The sequence below is a fragment of the Arachis stenosperma genome, chromosome 10, assembly GCF_014773155.1.
Source record: "Arachis stenosperma cultivar V10309 chromosome 10, arast.V10309.gnm1.PFL2, whole genome shotgun sequence".
Classification (NCBI taxonomy): domain Eukaryota; kingdom Viridiplantae; phylum Streptophyta; class Magnoliopsida; order Fabales; family Fabaceae; genus Arachis; species Arachis stenosperma.
In genome coordinates, this window is record NC_080386.1 from 10,538,650 (window position 1) to 10,557,085 (window position 18,436).

Sequence of the window (18,436 nt, forward strand, 5' to 3'; positions counted from 1 at the left end):
ATTTTTTAGTTTAATCTCTTAGAATAGCAGAAGATTAAAAATAAAAGGGGAGAAAAAATAGCACCAATATATATCCTAATTTAACCTCAAAATATAACAATGTCTATATCGAATTTCTATTACAATAATGGTAAAATTTTACTATATCAATCACTAATATTATAAGTATCAATTTCAAGTCAGAGATAAAAAAGTCAAACTAATTTTGTAACAAGACAAACAAAACTACAATTTTAAGCTTCAAAAACAAACGGCAAGACAAACCAAAATGCCAAGAATAAATAACTAATTACAAAGACTCAAACTTAATCTAAAACTGTTTTGACCTTTTTTTGAGTTTATGTCTTTTGACAATAGACATATTTTAAATATTCTCTCAAAGAATTTAGATTCTCTAAAGTTTGAATTTCACTTTAGATAATAAAGTGTGTTTTTTCATAATTGATTTCATAGGTGGAACAAAAAATAAATATGAAAGAAAAACTATTCATAGATAGAAAATCACACTTTACTCTCTAAAGTGAAATTCAAATTTTAGAGGATCCAAATCCTCTCTCAAACATCATAAACTTTTTTCTATTTTTTAGGAAGGCTCGAAATAAAAATTAAATATATCAAATTAAAATCCAATGAAAAAGAACGACACTCAAACATTACTTTATAATTTGCTTATGATTTGTAATTTGCTCAACTCTAGTTTCTTTCTCTATATCGCTAACACTGGTCTCACCGACTATCTAATCTCGTTACTTTATGGTTGAGTCCATACTATTTGACCTGAACATTTACAAGAGAGAATAGAAAATTTTTTTAGTGACAAATAAAATTGAATAAAGAGTAAAAATGATCATTAATTCTTTTAAAAAACTATCCATTGCACATAATATTTTTACTTAACTTTTTTTAGATATTTCTTTTCATCCGTAAGAAGATATTTTCGTTGCCACAAGTCATACCTACTAGTAACATGATATAGACTTCTACCTATAGGCATTGAAGTGATTCGATCTTGTGGGTCCGATTTATTAAAGTGCATTATATTGAATATTAGCAATTTAAAATTTAGACATTTGGCTATTATTAATATAAACGAATATATTTAATAACAAAAAATTAATCGAACATAATCATCAAAATTTATTTTATTTAATATTTATTAATTATTATAATAATTAATGAAAGTTAAATAAAATATGACTATTATTAATATAAAATAATATTTTAAAAATTAGATCAAATTTATCAATCACTAATTCAATTGTGAACTATTAACATTTTCGGTTCGGTTCATAAAAAAAATCGTCATAAAAAAACCACTAAAAAATCGTTAAATTGGTTAGGAATTAGTTGGTCGGACCAAACTAAAATTTTACCGGTTCTTTCTAAAAAACGTCTTTTGACATTAAAAAAAAATAAAAATTACAAAAAATAAATCTCTTCAATCCCTCTTTTGTCTCATCTCATATCTCATCTTCAAAAATCAGAACTAAAGAGCTCTTTTTTCTCTCAAAAAAAAGAAAAGAGGAATAGAATAAAAAGGATTGAAGATGAAGATCTGCAATGAAAATGAGAAGAGTACGACTGCTGCATCAAACTGATCGAAGGGGATCGCTGATGCTTATTTGTAGCGGAAGCGCTGAGACGCTGCTGGTCTTGAAGAGGGATGTGCTGTTACTCATCTGTTGTAGGATTTTAATTTATCAGAATGGAGATGGAATCTTATTCAAGGAGTGTCGTCTGCTGTTGATTCTTAATGCAACAATATATTTGCGCTGCTAGTTCACTCATCAAAACTTATTTATGTAATATAGTTATATTATAGGAAGAATTCTAAGTGTACCAGATATACTAGTGTTCTAATAATTTTAATCGTTGATCTCAATTATAAAAATATTTATAATATATTAATTAAAATTAACAATTAAAATTACTGAAATATTGATGTTTTGGATACATTTAAAAATTTTTCTATATTATATATGTTAGGTTACCTTTATGATATTAGAGTTGGTTTAATTTTGTTTCTTATGTACACATGGGCTGCACTTTCAGATATTAGGATTGGTTTTGTTTTGTTTTGTTTCTTATCTGCACATGGCTTGGAGTTTATTTGGGTCCATTAATTTTTTTTAATCTTTTTATTAACATTTTATTTCTACAACATCTATTTAATTTAATTTTTTCATACCAAAAATAATGAGTTTTTTATTCTTATGATAAGGTACACATGTATTTAAATACTAATGTAGATTAATTATAATACAATCTAAAATAAATATATGCTACAAGATATATTGTGTTTAAAAGAAAAAAAAACTTTAAAATGACTAAAATTTTAAAATTTTTAATAAATTTAGATCGAATTTAAAAATTAAAACTGATAGTAAATTTTACTTAAATGATTATAATTATAATACAATACTAATATAAAATTTATAGTCAAAAATCATAATTTAACATGCTAATTAATACAATAAGAATATAACTTAATTATTTTTATTTATATTTTTTGTGTTTATTTATTATTTTATTATAAAACAATTTTTTGGTTGATCTATGATTGAATCGATTGGACTAATAAACTAGTAAATCAATAACTAGAACGATTTGATGATTGGTCCAGTTTTCAAAATCTTAATATAAATATAATGCAAAAATTCATAATTTCTGTTAGATTTAAATACGAGGAGATTCCAATGAATAAAATAGAGTAAAACTATTTAAAATTTATATCAAACTCTCTTAAAATGAAAAACTAGATAAATTAAAAAAATAAAAATTTAATCACTATTAAATCAAGATAATTGAGTTCATACACAATGTAAATTATAAAATTAAGACAATAATTTCAATTGAAATCTCTATTTTATAATTTTTTTTACTTTAAATGATCTTTTTCTTTAAATGTCATCATATTTCACACCTAAAATATTACTAAGTGAAATTTTCTAATATTTTTATTCCAGTTTTTTTAATTTTAGTGGAAATTCCTTTTTTTTTTTAAAGAAAGAAAAGAATATGATTATAAATATAAATAAAATTATTTATAAAATAAATGAAACTATTTCTTAACCTAAAATTTTAAGACATGGCTTTATAAATTTCTTTTAATTAATTATATACTTTTAATTTTTTTTTCTCTTTGTATGTATTTGGGACCCACATATTTTTGCCAATTATTGAGTCTCATCCAATATAAATGGACCTAGCTCATAAATCTAATAATTCCAAATCCAAACCTGCATCTTGTGTTCTCCTAACTCATTCATTGTGCTTATTATTATTAGAAAATAGGACAAATAATGGAGTTGATTGATCTCTTCATGGTGTCAACAACAGCATTAGGCTTCATCTTTGTTTTGAAGAATCTCTTCAATTTTGTGAAGTGGGTATGGAGAATGTTCTTCAGGGCTCCAAAGAATCTAAGAGACTATGGTTCATGGGCCATAATCACTGGCTCCACTGATGGAATTGGCAAAGCCATGGCACATGAAATGGCATCTAAGGGTCTCAACCTTCTCTTGCTTGGTAGAAACCCTACAAAGCTTGAAGCCACATCCAATGAGATAAGAGAAAAGAACAATAAGGTTAGTGTTGAAGTCAAGTGTTTGGTCGTTGACTTTGAGAAAGAAAATGGAGAGAGAATAAAAGAAAGGGTTGAGGAAGCAATAGAGGGTTTGGATGTTGGAATTCTTGTAAATAGTGCTGGATTGGCATACCGTTATGCTAGATTCTTTCACGAGGTTGATTCTAATCTTATAAATAGTATCATAAAAGTGAATGTTGAAGGAACTACTTGGATCACAAAAGCAGTGATTCAAAAGATGGTAGACAAGAAGAAAGGAGCAATTATTAATATGGGTTCTGGTTCCACTGTTGTCCTTCCTTCTTATCCTTTGGTTACCCTCTATGCCGCCACCAAAGCGTAAGTAGCTACATTACTAAAAAGGTAGAAACTCAAGTTTTAACTTTATGTGAAGTTGATAGATGAGAATCGTTAAATGAGTTGACAAATTTGACTAAATTATTATTTAACGGCTCCTAACTATTAACTTCACATCAAGATAATTGTAACTGAGTTTTCTCCTACTAAAAAAGAGCAAAGTCGTAGATGTTGTGGCATTTTTTTTTGTTTTTTAAAAATTTATTATAAATTTTGCTGTGAATTTACCATATGAAAAAAGTTGTGAAGATTTTACTGCCAATTTTGAAATTCGCAACAAAATTCATAGGTAATTTTCATACTATAAAGTGCGAGAATATAACTCATGAAATTTTGTTGTAAAAAAACCGCAAGCAAATATTCGAAGCAAAATCTTTAAATCGTTTGACAATATATTTGGACTCATATTTATTTGCAGCTAAATTCCCAAGAATAGATATGCAGATTAGCTACGAATTTTTATTGCAGATTTTGCTAAAAATTCTAGTTTCGTGCTTTTTTTTTGGAATTTATTGCTGTAGATTTTTCAATGAACTTTTGTTGGAAATTTTATTTCTTACGAATTTTTCTATTGAATTTGTTTTCTAGAAATTTAGCTATGAAAAAAAAGGTAGTTTTTAGATTTTAGAGAGAAAGACGAGCTTAGCGAGTTCTTTTTCCCCTCAACTCACGATGATGTGTTTATATTTAGTAATTGTAAGATCTGAAAAAAGAATAAGCTGGTTGGTGTTTAATTTGATATAGATATCTTGCAATGTTGTCAAGAAGCATCAGTTTGGAATATAAGCAACAAGGAATTGACATCCAGTGTCAGGTTCTCTCTCATCTTTTGATTTTCACTCTTTTATTTCCTTTTAAGTTTTATGTCCTTTGTTTGATGAATATGGGAACTGAAAGTGAACCCTTTTTTTTTAATATTGGGTTCACATGGGTGTTATTCCCAAAATGACTTATTATGTGTTGTATTAAACTTCAGAAACGCTGCAACTTTAATTTTTAAATTCATTAAAATAACAAGATAATCAATTTGGATTGGTCGAATGGTCAATTTATTTATCTGTTTAAATAAGTATCAGGAGTTCAAATTCATTTCTGAATCCAAATGAATTTCAAATAAATTAAGAAATGAACCGAAATTATTCAAGAAATAAAAAATTTGGTCAATACTTGACATCAGCATCAAGTGGACTTCAATTAATACATAAATAAACCGAAATTAGTTCAATTTTGAACAAGTAGTAAAAAAGACTCAATCATCAACAAAAACACATCCAACCTATTTTTGGATCCAAATGAACCTCAATTAAACTAAGAAATGAACGGAATTACTTAAGAAATAAAAAATTTGGTTAATACTTATCAGCAGTATGAGGTAAACCTCAATTAATACACAAATAAATCAAAATTAGTTCAGTTTTGAACAAGCAATAAAAAAGATTCAATCATCAACAAAACACATCGAATTTATTTCTGAATCTATATGAAACTCAATTAAATTAAGGAGGAAAAGAAAAATAACAACAACAACAGCAATAAAAGAACAACGATTGAGAGAAAACACGCGAAGAAGAAGAAGGAACGCGAAGAAGAAGAAGGAGGAATGCGAGAAGAAAGAAGAACGCGAAGAAAAAGAAAGAATGCGAAAAAAAAAAAAGGGGAACGCAAAAAAGAAGGCAGAACGCGAAGGCGAAGAAAGATAAAAATAGTTTTATATTGAGTTTGAACCAATTTGTTAGTTGCCAAAAAAAATTTGGATATGTAGTTAAATTGTAAACACAAAATTGCAGTCTGTAATGCCGTTTTGTTACTTTAATAATTTTTAAATTTTAAAAAATATTTTTTAATAAAAACATTAATGATGTTTTCTTTAAAATTAATTAAGAATATTTTTCTAGACATGTGTCTTTTGAAGAGTAAAAAAAAAAGTTCATAGTAAAATAAAATTTATCTGAAGTCAAATAATCTGATATAACACACATTTTTTATAAATATTTAAAAAATTAGCCACCGAAAGTTTGCTGGCATATAATACCATCCAAATCAAGAGAAGTTCTTGGTCAGTGTGAGATATACATGAATCATATTATTAGGTCGTGTAATTACTTTTTTCTGACTTGCCAACTTTTTATTATTCATTTTATTTTTTCTGAATCTTGTCAGTTAGGTAAATAAATAGCTCAAAGATATTAATTTAGGGTTAAATAATTTTATGATTAATAAGTACAATACTTTGAGTTAAATATTCGAGTTTGTCCGCCAAAATAATCCAAATGTAAATTTCATCATATCAACCAAACAATATATAAATTGAGTATTTGATAATATATTTTAGAGAAATCAATATTTTTATTAATATTAGCTAATATTTTTATTATTTTATATTATTAAAATTTAAAATTTAAAATTTAATTTTTAATATTTAAAATTGGCCACATATTAACAAAAATAATAAATTTTATTAGTCATATAATATTGTCCTATATTTTAATTATCAGTACATTTTATTTTTATTATTGATATTGTTGTTTTTGGTGTTGAAGAGTTGAATAAGGTGTAAGTGAATAACTAACTAAGAATATTTAATATAGATAATTATACCATACATATGTTAATTAACTAATCTTGGTAATATATATTTTGATGTGGTAACTACAACAGGCTCCATTATTTGTGTCAACTAAGATGACAAAGATGGGAAGTTCAGTGTTTGTTCCAACGGCAGAGAAGTATATAAAATCATGCACGAGATGGATTGGGTATGAAAGTGTGGTTGAGCCCTATTTGCTCCATTCTCTGCAAGGTTTTTTCATAAGAGCAATTCCTGACCCATTTGTTGATTCTTATTTGCTTCGTTATTTTCTATATTGGCGCAAAAGAGGGCTCCTCAAGGACTCCAACAATTTACCACCATCATCTTAATTAACTCATAAGAAGGAGAGTCTTGGAATGAATGAATTGTTTACGTATGATTTTAATTTTTAAGGTTACGTGTTCAAACTGTGAAAACAATTATATAATTATTATATTTAAGTTATATAGTTACGTATATTATTATATTTTTTGTGTGTAATTCTTTTCGAATTTCTGTGTTAATGGATGATGTTTATACATTGAACTGTCTTTTTTATGCTAACTAAGTCATAAATAGTAAACATGATCCATTATATACATATTAGAGTAATACCCCAAATAAATCCCCAAAAAATTTATCATCCGACAGTTTTGTCCCTCACAAAATTTAACTAAGATTTCGACCCTGAAATTCTCAGATATCCTCCAGATACGTCCCTAAAACCGTTTGATCCGGTTAAAGTGGTGACGTGTTAGGTTAACTGTGACATGTCACCTTTAGGACATTTTAGTCCCCATCCACGCTGGACAAAACGACGTCATATTGGAACTAGGGGTAAAACGACGTCGTTTTGAGGAGGACAAATTCGTCCTCACTTAGACAGAGAATGCAAACGGCACCGTTTTCATGTTGGGGACCTATTTGTCTTATAATAGTATCTTAGGGGACATATTTGACCTATAATTCGTGATGTTAAAAGAAGCTATATTTACTTCAACGCAAACCTTAAAAATACATTGACATTGGTCTGTTCATTTATCAAAAGGGTAATATAAACCTGAGAACCCAAACATGTTAACCACACAAATATTTCGCTTCAATAGCAACACAAACCAAATAAAAGTCAAAAGAATGTTTATTTTCTTCAATATAAACTAAACGAAACCATTCTAAACAACATAACGTCTTTTTCCTCCAACATAACAAAAGGTGGTAACATAACTAAGACAACAAGTTTCACACTAATTCTTAGAAGCATCATTTCTTGAAAGACTGGTTCAACCCTCGTGTTGGAATGAATTTGAACAACTTAGATACTGTGCCACAGGTTGCAGCTGATATTGTCTCAACACTAACACTCCCCGAATTCTTTGCCCTAATTACTGTCTCTTTTGGACGTCTAAAAGAAAGCTGAGTTTGGAATAAACAGTATTGTTATCACCATGTTTCACACAAAATTTTAGTATTGCTGAAACATGGTGATAACAATACTGTTTATTCCAAGCTCAGCTTTCTTTTAGACGTCCAAAGGAGACAGTAATTGGGGCCAAAAATTCGGGGAGTGTTAGTGTTAAGACAATATCAGCTGCAACCTGTGGCATAGTATCTAAGTTGTTCAAATACATTCCAACACGGGGTTGAACCAGTCTTTCAAGAAATGATACTTCTAAGAATTAGTGTGAAAGTTGTTGTCTTAGTTATGTTACCACCTTTTGTTATGTTGGAGGAAAAAGACGTTATGTTGTTTAAAATGGTTTCGTTTAGTTTATATTGAAGAAAATAAACATTCTTTTGACTTTATTTGGTTTGTGTTGCTATTGAAGCCAAATATTTGTGTGGTTAACATGTTTGGGTTCTCAGATTTATGTTACCATTTTGATAAATGAACAGACCAATATCAATGTGTTTTTAAGGTTTGCGTTGAAGTAAATATAGTTTCTTTTAACATCACAAATTATAGGTCAAATAGGTCCCCTAAGATACTATTATAAGACAAATAGGTCCCCAACATGAAAATGGCGCCGTTTGCATTCTCTGTCTAAGTGAGGACGAATTTGTCCTCCTCGAAACGACGTCGTTTTACCCCTGGTTCCAATACAACGTCGTTTTGTCCAGCGTGGATGGGGACCAAAATGTCCTAAAGGTGACATGTCACAGTTAACCTGACACGTCACCACTTTAACCGGATCAAACGGTTTTGGGGACGTATCTGAGAGATATCTGAGAACCTCAGGGTCGAAATCTTAGTTAAATTTTGTGGGCGACAAAACTGTCAGATAGTAAATTTTTTGGGACCTATTTGAGTATTACTCTACATATTAAGTATGGAAGATTTGTAGCCTACAAAGGTCAGATTCGATAGCAAGGAGTAATTGATTAATTGGTGTGTGTGTTTTTTGGGGGGGGGGGGGGGGTGGTTCCAGGTTTGAATATGGAAATTTGGCTTATATGAATAGTCCTTTTCTAATTGGATTTACCATTTGATTAATTAATGAGTCTTTGGCAATTTATTATTGAAGGGGATGTTACTAGATTACCATCATTTTTCTTTTTTCTTCCAATTTTTGTCTTCTAGCCAGCAAGAGAAACCGTGCGAGCAGCATGCAGTTAGTAGGTACGGTGGTTTGTTTATGGTGAACAATCTATTAAAATACTAACAAAGCATATTTATTCAATCCCACTTTTTTAATTACGTCACATAATTTCCTTTAAGGAAATTAATAAATTCCACTTCGTTAATAACTTTCTTAATTACGTCACATAATTTCCTTTAAGAAAATCAATAAATTCCACTTCGTTAATAATTTTTAAAAAGGTAAATATCAAATCGATACTCGAAAAATTTTAATACTGATAAAATGGTATCTGACTTTGTTATTGACAAAATAATTCTTAAAAAATTTTAAAATTTGACAAACGCTCTCCTAAATTCGCCATAATACATTTCTCGCGAATACAGTACTAATATGACCAACGTATTTTGATGACCTGACCAACCTCTCTTAATTCCTCTCTCCTCAAAGTACTCCCTCCTCTCCCTCCTTAACAGACTCTCTTGTTCTCACACTCACTCTCTTACTTTCTCCAACAACAGTGATAGAATAAGTCTTCCGACCATTATCATCGTCAATAGAAGAAGAAAAGAAGTTGTAGTGGGTGATAATAGAGCAATTTAAGGGTTTATGGATATGAACCAATTTCCTCTCTCACTGCCATCAAACTCACATTATCTCTGCCATCAACTCCTACAACTGGTTCACTCCCACCACCAACAACAACCAAGCCATGCTCTTCGGCCACCTCCCTCCCTGGGCCTCACGTTGATCTCTTGCGCTTCCAAGACACCATCATCATTCTCTCTCTCGAATCTTCGTGCATCATGTACTTCACTCCCCTTCACTTCGATTCGCTTCAAGTTTCGGTTTTGCTGACGTTGTGCTCTTTGGTTTTTTTGTCAGGGGAAGTTAGGTACCAATAGAAGCACAAGATTAATCGCAACCTTGAATTTCAGCTCTGGCAAAGAAATGAATTGGAACAATATAGAAGAATCTCTATTATTCTCAGAAAATTCTCCTCTTATCCATGAACTGAATTAAATCCAACTAATCAAAATTGAACTGATCTGTTATTTTAGTTTTGTATAGAGCTTTTGAAAGTATTTACTTCATTTAAAAAAAAAACTAAAATGTTATTTTTTTAAGATAAAAATACTGGTAACTCCCAACTACAAATTGTATATATACTATCCTTGTTAAAAGTTCATTTTGTCTCTATTATTTGCAATCACATAGAGTCACCATTCTTTCCCAAATTTGATTCAAAACAAACGTAGGAGTGGTACCCTATATTTTTGTTTCATCATTTTTTTTATTCTCCAATTTCACTTGCTTATTTACTCCCAAAAATCACACTTTGACACTATTATCAACCATCTCTAGTTGACAATTCCATAACTAAGGGATGGTGCGAGGAAAGGAGTCAGAGTGATGCATCCATAGTAGGTGAAGCGACGAATGATTTCATGGATTGGTTGTAATTTGTTGGAGTTAGTCAAGTTAAGCTTCAAACGATTAAGGGATGTGGAATGTGTTTGACTGTTTGTTGTAAAATAGCAAACATTGTAAAGTGTCATATAACTTCGGAAAAAATCATGTAACCCTCTTTAAAAGAACCTAAATCTTAAGGAAAAAGTATGTAACGAGAATCACTTTCTAAAATATTTGTCCAAGTTGGTTTCATGGATAATTTAAACATGGCGAGTGATTTCGTGGATTGGTTGGAATGTGTTAGAGTCAGCCGGGATGAGCTTCAAGCTAAGTGATTAAGGAATGTGAAATATTGTTTGTTGTGAAATAGTAAATATTATAAAATATCATATAATTTTTGTGAAAAATCAACAGTACTCTTTAAAAGAGCTTGTAACTTTAGAAAAATTCTTGGAACTAGAATCACTTTTAAAAAGGACTTGTCCTTGTTATTTTAATGGATAATTTAAACTTGTGCATGATTTTATGGACTGGTTGTGACTTGTATGTTGGGTCAACCAAGATAAGTTTCAAGTGATTAAGAGAAGTGGAATACCATTTGTTATGAAATAGTAAACATTGTAAAGTGTTCCATCACTTTTGAGAAAATATAGTAACTTTCTTTAGAAGAACCTATAACTTTAGAAAAAATTATGTAATTAGCAGCATTACAAAAAAAAAATACTAAATACCATCGATTTTTTATCAGATTTAGTATCGTTTATTAGTAGCAGTTTTATGGTTGAATTATCGATGGTTAAAATAATAAATTGATCGCATTAAAATTTGCCATCAAATTTATGTTTTGTCTGAAAATTCATCAATAATAATTAGAGAAAAAAATAAAAATAGGCACAAAATTTAGTGTAAGATTTAACTACAGATTATAATTTGCTAATAAACCAACTTAGTTGAATGCTGCATTTTGGCGACCACCAATTTGTTACCTTCAAATTTTACTGCTGATAAAACCAAAGGTAAAGCTGCCCTAAATTCAAAATGAGAAATTTTACCCTTATTTTTTAAAATCTCCCATCTCTCTCTCCATCCCTTTCCTCTCTCTTTCTCTCTTCATTGTAACTATTACCAACAACCTTTCCATCAAACCTCCACCAACGTCGACCATCAGAATCTGCTCTAACGACCACGTGGATTCGGACAAAATTCCTGATATCGTGTGAAATGTAATCGAAATCAATGTAGTCACTGTTTGATTGCTGTCACCGCTGCTCTTTGTCTCATCGAAATTGTATTCTTCCTCCCTCCTTGAGTACGTTGTCCTTGTCCCTCTTCATCTTTCATCCTCATTTTTTATTTTTGAAAAAAAAATACTAAACCCCCTTTGTTGTGTAGCCTTGCCAAATGTCCCTGCTGCCACTGTGCCTTCCAAGTTACCACCACACTAAAAAAGTCTTTCACGCCGCAACTATCTCTAGGTAAGCGAGTTATTTTTTTTAGATTTCTTTTTCAAATTCATGTTATTTTTTATATATCTAATTTTTATAATTCTAATTTACACTAGTTAAATTTTTTATTCTATCTTTTTTTATTAAAAAATTGTGATATAGGTTCAATTTAGAGTAATTAGTTTAGATTAATTACTGTTATCACTAGTTTAGAGTAATTAGTTTGTAATTAGTATAGAGTAATTATGTCATTTTTATTTTTTCATTAAGACATAGAATTTTAATACTCATTTATAAATCATTTGTTGTGAAATTGTGATATATTGATAAATTCACATTTCATGGTATTTATTTGCTTTAAATGAGTTGGAATTCGTTGATTTTTCTCACGTTTATTTATTAAAATAGTATAATTTTGTAAATTTCTTTTAATTATGCTTAATGATTAAAAATATATCTTTTAGACTCTTAAATTGCTAAATTTAATTCATTTTAATTCCATTCGATATCTTAATGTATTTGTTGAATAATTTTAAAATTAGGAGGCAAAGATGACTTAAAAAAAAAAAAATATGCAAAAGTAAAAAATTCATAAACAAAGATTGGTTCCCTTTGTCTTTATCTTTCTTTCCACTACTAATCATGAACTTTTATTATTCACGAAACACACAAACATAGCCTAAAAATGTATAATTATTTATGCCCTACAAATATTTTATTATTTTTATGGTCGGGTGTCTAAACCATTCATAAAAAAATTAATCAATTGAAAGAATTTTTGTTGTTGCACCATCCCACACTTACTACATGACCCTTTTTTATGAATGAATTGAAAGCACCGAGTGCATGCATAACCTAGCTTGAGAATTTTGTTTCTTTTATTTCTTTTGTTTTTGATGAGCATGGAATAATAATTTATGTACATTCGAGCACATAACTAATAAATAGCATTACTCAAATGGAGTTTCTTGATTTCTTCATGGTGGCAACAAGTACCATAGGCTTCATCTTAGTATGCAAAAATGTGTTGTATTTTGTGAAGTGGGTATGGGGAATGTTCTTAAGGGCTCCAAAGAATCTAAAAGAGTATGGTTCATGGGCCATGATCACTGGATCCACCGATGGAATTGGCAAAGCCATGGCACATGAATTGGCATCTAAGGGTCTCAACCTTCTCTTGGTTAGTAGAAACCCTAAAAAGCTTGAGGCCACATCCAATGAAATAAGAGACAAAAATAGTGGCAATGTTGAAATAAAATGTTTGGTAATTGATTTTGCAAAAGAAAATGGAGAGGAAATTATGAAAAGGGTTGAGGAAGCAATTGAGGGTTTGGATGTGGGTATTCTTGTAAATTGTGCTGGGTGGACACATGCTTATGCTAGGTACTTTCATGAGGTTGATTATGAGATGATAGATGGTACCATAAAAGTTAATGTGGAAGGAACAATTTGGGTCACAAAGGCAGTGATTCCTAGTATGATCAAGAAGAAGAAAGGAGCAATCATAAACCTTGGATCTGGTTCTACTTTTGTTCTTCCATCATATCCCTTGTTTACCGTCTATGCTGCTACTAAACGGTAATTTTCTAGATTTGATTTATGCTTTTTATTTGCTTGGAATTCAATCTTTGACTTTATTAATTACTTAGTATTTTCAGTGCGGAAAGTTTATGTTGTGGAATACTATGTGATCCTTATCATTATGTTTGGTTTGATAGAAAATGAGTGAAAAAAAATGAATGAAAAGTAAATGGATGAAAAATGATATTTTTTTTTGTTTGGTTATGAAAAAAAATAAGAAAGAAGAAAATTTTTGTGTGGATTCCACTAAAAAAATTTTCTTTCCATCACAAACAAAAAAACAAAAAAAAAGTGCTATATTTTTATATTTTTAATACTACCCTTAGTTATATTATTATTAACAAATATTAATATGAATTTAGTTCTAATATATTATTATAATAGAAATTTATATTTAAATATTATATATATATTAGATAAATAATTTAAATTAAATATATAAAAATTATAATATTTTATAATATTTATAAAATATAATAAAATATGAATAAATAAAAATATTTATACTTTATTTTATAATAAGGATATTAATGTAATTTTATACCATTATGATTTTCTTTCTTCTTACTTTTTTTTTCCATCCACATAAAAGAAAATTTTCTTTCTATTTTTTTTTCATCTATTTTCTATTCATCCAAATAACACATCAATAACTCAACTTTTTTTCCATTTTCTTTCTTTTTATTTTCTTTTCTTCTATTTTTTTTTTCAACATCCAAACAAACTCTATATATCTAAGTGATTAAGTTAAAATAGTAGTTTTGTTTTTCTCTTTTTAAGAAACATAATAAGTGATTAAGTTAGTTATTTCAACTGAAATTATAATATAAAAGCGGTTAAACTTTTTTACAAGTAATTTTTTTTTTAAAGTTTTATCCTTTTTTAATTTAGACAATCTGAATGTCAACTATTGAAAAATAATAATTCGTTCTTTATTCTTTCTTTTTATTAGATGCTCGAACTCTTTTATAAGAATTTTCAATAAAAGATGATAGAAAATGCTTACATATGAAGTAACTTATATGACCTAGCTCATCAGTTTTATGTGAATAATAACAATTTAATTAGAATTGTTTAGCTCCTACATAATTATCAAAATAATATCTCAATTAAATAGTTATCATCTTTTTGCAACATTGTTTTGATGCCTATATAAACGATAAACAACTTCAATTAAATAATTATTATTTATGTAAAGCAGGTAAATGCTAGATCATATAAGTTAATCACAGTAAGTATTTTCCATCAATTTTTATCGAAAATTTTCATAAAAGAAATTATATGTCTAACAAAAAAAAAGATAGGAACGCGAATTGTCATTTTTAAATTTTTAAGATGTGAATTGTCTAAATTAAAAAAATGATAAGGGTAAAAAAAAATTGTACTCTTTTTATAATAACTTTTTCTTTTAGCAAAATAATTGCTAAGTGCTTGTTTGGGCGTCATTATTTTGTTAAAAAAAATCTTTTTTCATTGAAAAAATATCTTTTTTTATTTTTTAGCGTGTTTGGCAAATTTCTAATAGTAAAAATAAAAGCATTAGAAAAAATAAAAAAAAACATATTTTTTGAGAAGTTGTAATTTACATCTTTTTTTAAAAGATCTTTTTTCCTTAAAAAAAGATGTTTTTTATGTAATAAATAAACAAAAAGTACTTTTATATCGTTATATTCAAATATAATTAATAAATAAAAAGATCTTTTTGCATGAGATATCCAAACATAAAATTACTTTTACTTTTTTATAAGATTTTTAAAAAAAAATAACTCGAAAAAATATCTTTATTTTAGAAGCTCACCCAAATAAACTCTAAATTGAATCTTTTTAAAGGATAAAACTTGCTTTTAACATATTGACCAAATACCCACAATTATTCTAACATCATAATTACATTTTATGTCTTTCACCGTAATTCTATGTGAACCTCGTACCGAGTTGAAAATTGGATCAGAAAAGGGACTTCACTTTGATTTATAACTTCAATCTTTTACTTCTTTTGCCTTCCTCCACTCTTAAATTTAATAACTACTTAAAATAGACAGAAAAAAGTTAGATCTACAAATAACATTGTCCTACTAAATTTTTGTTTCTATAAAATAAATGTAATATTTATTTGTTTTTAACAGATTTGTGGAAATGTTCTCGAGATGCATTAACTTGGAATACAAGCATAAAGGAATTGACATCCAGTGTCAGGTTTTCTTTTATTTCTTTTTATTTGATTGAAATATTTTTGACATTACCAATAAATCCAAGTGATGTAGAAGCATTTTTAATTATATAGATACTTTTATTATGTTCTCACTTCTCACAATCTTGGAATATGATCATGTATGTTTATATAAGTTGTAAATGCCCTTATTAGATGTTGTACTCTGTTATTGATCATAACATAGAGATTGCAACTTTAAAGGTGTATACATACCTCACACAAAAAGGAAAGAGGTTCAATCCATCTGATATCTTAACTCTTAATATTGATCTATATGTACTAGAGATGGCATTTAAAATTTTTTAAAGGTCATATAATAACTCTAAAAGTATCAGTTCAACTAAAAAACAACTAGAAGAAAGACAGAGTAGCGTATTAGAATCAGAATTTTATTGTAGGGCACAGAGGCCGAGCCTTATAAAGACAATGGAGGGCATGGTCCCCCTCCCCACAAAAGATTTTGTAAACAAATTAGTAATTTTTATCTAAAAAAAATAAAATTTATTTATTTAGTTAAATTGATATTTTTCTATCTTATTTATTCGTGTTCAATATTTATTTTTATTATTCACTTATTTTTGTGTGTTGATATTTTTTACTATTCACTTATTTTTGTATGTTAAAATTAAAATAAAAAGACTCTTTTTGATCTTCTTATATATTTTCATTTCATGTCTTATTTTAAATTTAGACTAATAATAACATAGCTAGTAGAAATACCAGTTATTGATAAAAAAAATTATTTTATTTTTAAATCAACATTATTACTTAAATGTCATTAAAGTGTTAGTATTGTTTATATTAATGAATTTGAATATTTTATTTGTTAGAAAGTTAAAATTTTATTTTGTTGCAATATATTATATTTGATTGTAATAAAAATAACAATAAAAATAAATAATATTAAAATTTTTGAGAGATAGATACGGTCAAAGATAAAATTAATTGTTCAAAACATCAAAAATTAACTTATAAATTATAATTAATTTTGTATAATTAAAAAAAACCCGCTTTTTAAAAAGAAATAAATTAGTTTTTAGATTAAAAAATAATTTTTATGTGAAAAGTCGATTTTTTCGTACAAAATTCAGTTATTTTTTAAAATTAATTTTTATTTTAAAATCAATTTATTAACTTTATAATCGGTTAATAGTTAATTTTATTATTTAAAATTAATTTACTTTATTAACTTAAACTAAATTTTTTGTTAATCAAAATCAAATTTAGTTTTTTAGTTAACTTTAATTATATACAATCTTACATATTAATAATAAATTTAAAAAATAATTATATTTATAAATTTTATTTTAAAATAAATTATTGTATAATTTTTTTTGCTAAAAATTTTTAGCCCCTCCAAAAGTTTCATTAGAGCTCCGCCACTGGTAGGGCACAATACCTGAATTTAATTTCACATTTGAGGAGTTTGGTAATAGAATTATTGATGGTCTTGGTCTGGTGTCTTGTTTATGTTATTGGCATGTGTTTTGGACTTTTGGGTTTTGTTTAGTTTGATTATGTGACCATGTGAGTGTTATGTTGATTTGGTTTTGTTTGTGCCAAGTTGTGGGTTTGGTTTTTGTTTTGTTTTGTTTGGTTCAATTTGTGTTGTTTGGTTGAACTCTTTGAATTTTGTTTCTTATTGGTAGTTGAGTTTTTCAACTAAATATTCGGAAAAAAAAAATCTAAACGTATCATATTACCTTTTCATTTTAAAATTTAATTTTGACTATAAGTACAAAAGCAGTTTTGTAAGTATATTTAATCATGAAATATTACATTAATAAAAATAATTATTTTTTATATTAGTTAGATAAATAATTATCTAAAAAAATAAATATAACTAAATAACGGTGTAAAATACTTTATATTTTTGATATATTAAAATAAAATTTTTATTTTAATATTGACTATTTATCCCATATTTAACCGTCTAAATTTATTACTCTCACTCTCATATAGCATAAGTTATCTTATTGTATATCTAAACTAATGTTCTATGACTAGTGTTAGGAAAAGTAGATTTTGTAATTTGTAAATATTAATTAGTTATTATTAATATTTTTAATAATGTAAAATTATATCTAATAGTATGAATTGCTTTTTTTTTTATTGATTAAGTGTTGACCAAATTTTAATAAAAATACTGGTTTTCTAAACTTTTTCTATAAATATATTCTAATAAATGTGTGAAACAGGTTCCATTATATGTGTCAACAAAGTTAACAAAGTTGGAAAGTTCAGTGTTTGTTCCAACGCCAGAGAAGTATATAAAATCATGCACAAGATGGATTGGGTATGAAACTGTGGTGGTGCCTTACTTGCTACATTCTCTTCAGGCATTTACAGTAAGGGCAATTCCTGAGACATTTGTTGATTCCTATATGCTGCGTTACTTTCTCTATGGGCGCAAAAAAGGACTCTTCAAAGACGCTAAAATTAAAGCATTGGAAACATCCAAGTCCTAAGCAAAAAATAATTAACATAAGGAGGCACATTAACTCAAACCCTAAGACGTGTAGAGAAATTAATTGCGACGTATGATGTAGTCATAAATAAATTAGTCTGGTACACTCTCTGTACGAGATTTGATGGTTTCCTGCTTGCTACTATTATTAATTAAGGCTAGTACTATTAATTATCCTAGTTTGATTTTGGTTTCTATAGATAGGAAGGATTAGGCTTTTGTAAGTGCAT

At 27.7% G+C, this 18,436-nt stretch overlaps 2 protein-coding genes across 2 annotated transcripts; both read left to right on the top strand.

Moving 5' to 3' along the window:
* The first annotated feature begins 3,243 nt into the window (after nt 1–3,243).
* Nucleotides 3,244–7,053, top strand: LOC130954913 (very-long-chain 3-oxoacyl-CoA reductase 1-like). The gene is made up of 3 exons (XM_057881682.1): nt 3,244–3,925; nt 4,688–4,757; nt 6,602–7,053. Exons 1-3 carry the CDS (start codon nt 3,303–3,305, stop codon nt 6,860–6,862), a joined length of 954 nt encoding a protein of 317 aa, XP_057737665.1. The 5' UTR covers nt 3,244–3,302; the 3' UTR covers nt 6,863–7,053.
* A 5,851-nt stretch (nt 7,054–12,904) lies between these two features.
* Nucleotides 12,905–18,207, top strand: LOC130956736 (very-long-chain 3-oxoacyl-CoA reductase 1-like). Its single transcript, XM_057883733.1, has 3 exons — nt 12,905–13,524; nt 15,654–15,723; nt 17,938–18,207. The coding sequence occupies exons 1-3, from the start codon at nt 12,905–12,907 to the stop codon at nt 18,205–18,207; spliced, it is 960 nt and encodes a 319-aa protein (XP_057739716.1).
* The last annotated feature ends 229 nt before the right edge of the window (nt 18,208–18,436 follow it).

Excerpts from the sequence above, each read along its gene's own strand:
- LOC130954913 (XM_057881682.1), top strand. The coding sequence starts at position 3,303 with ATGGAGTTGATTGATCTCTTCATGGTGTCAACAACAGCATTAGGCTTC. Across the intron at positions 3,926-4,687 it reads CTCTATGCCGCCACCAAAGC|ATATCTTGCAATGTTGTCAA; the intron begins GTAAGTAGCTAC and ends AATTTGATATAG. Across the intron at positions 4,758-6,601 it reads GAATTGACATCCAGTGTCAG|GCTCCATTATTTGTGTCAAC; the intron begins GTTCTCTCTCAT and ends TAACTACAACAG.
- LOC130956736 (XM_057883733.1), top strand. The coding sequence starts at position 12,905 with ATGGAGTTTCTTGATTTCTTCATGGTGGCAACAAGTACCATAGGCTTC. Across the intron at positions 13,525-15,653 it reads GTCTATGCTGCTACTAAACG|ATTTGTGGAAATGTTCTCGA; the intron begins GTAATTTTCTAG and ends TGTTTTTAACAG. Across the intron at positions 15,724-17,937 it reads GAATTGACATCCAGTGTCAG|GTTCCATTATATGTGTCAAC; the intron begins GTTTTCTTTTAT and ends TGTGTGAAACAG.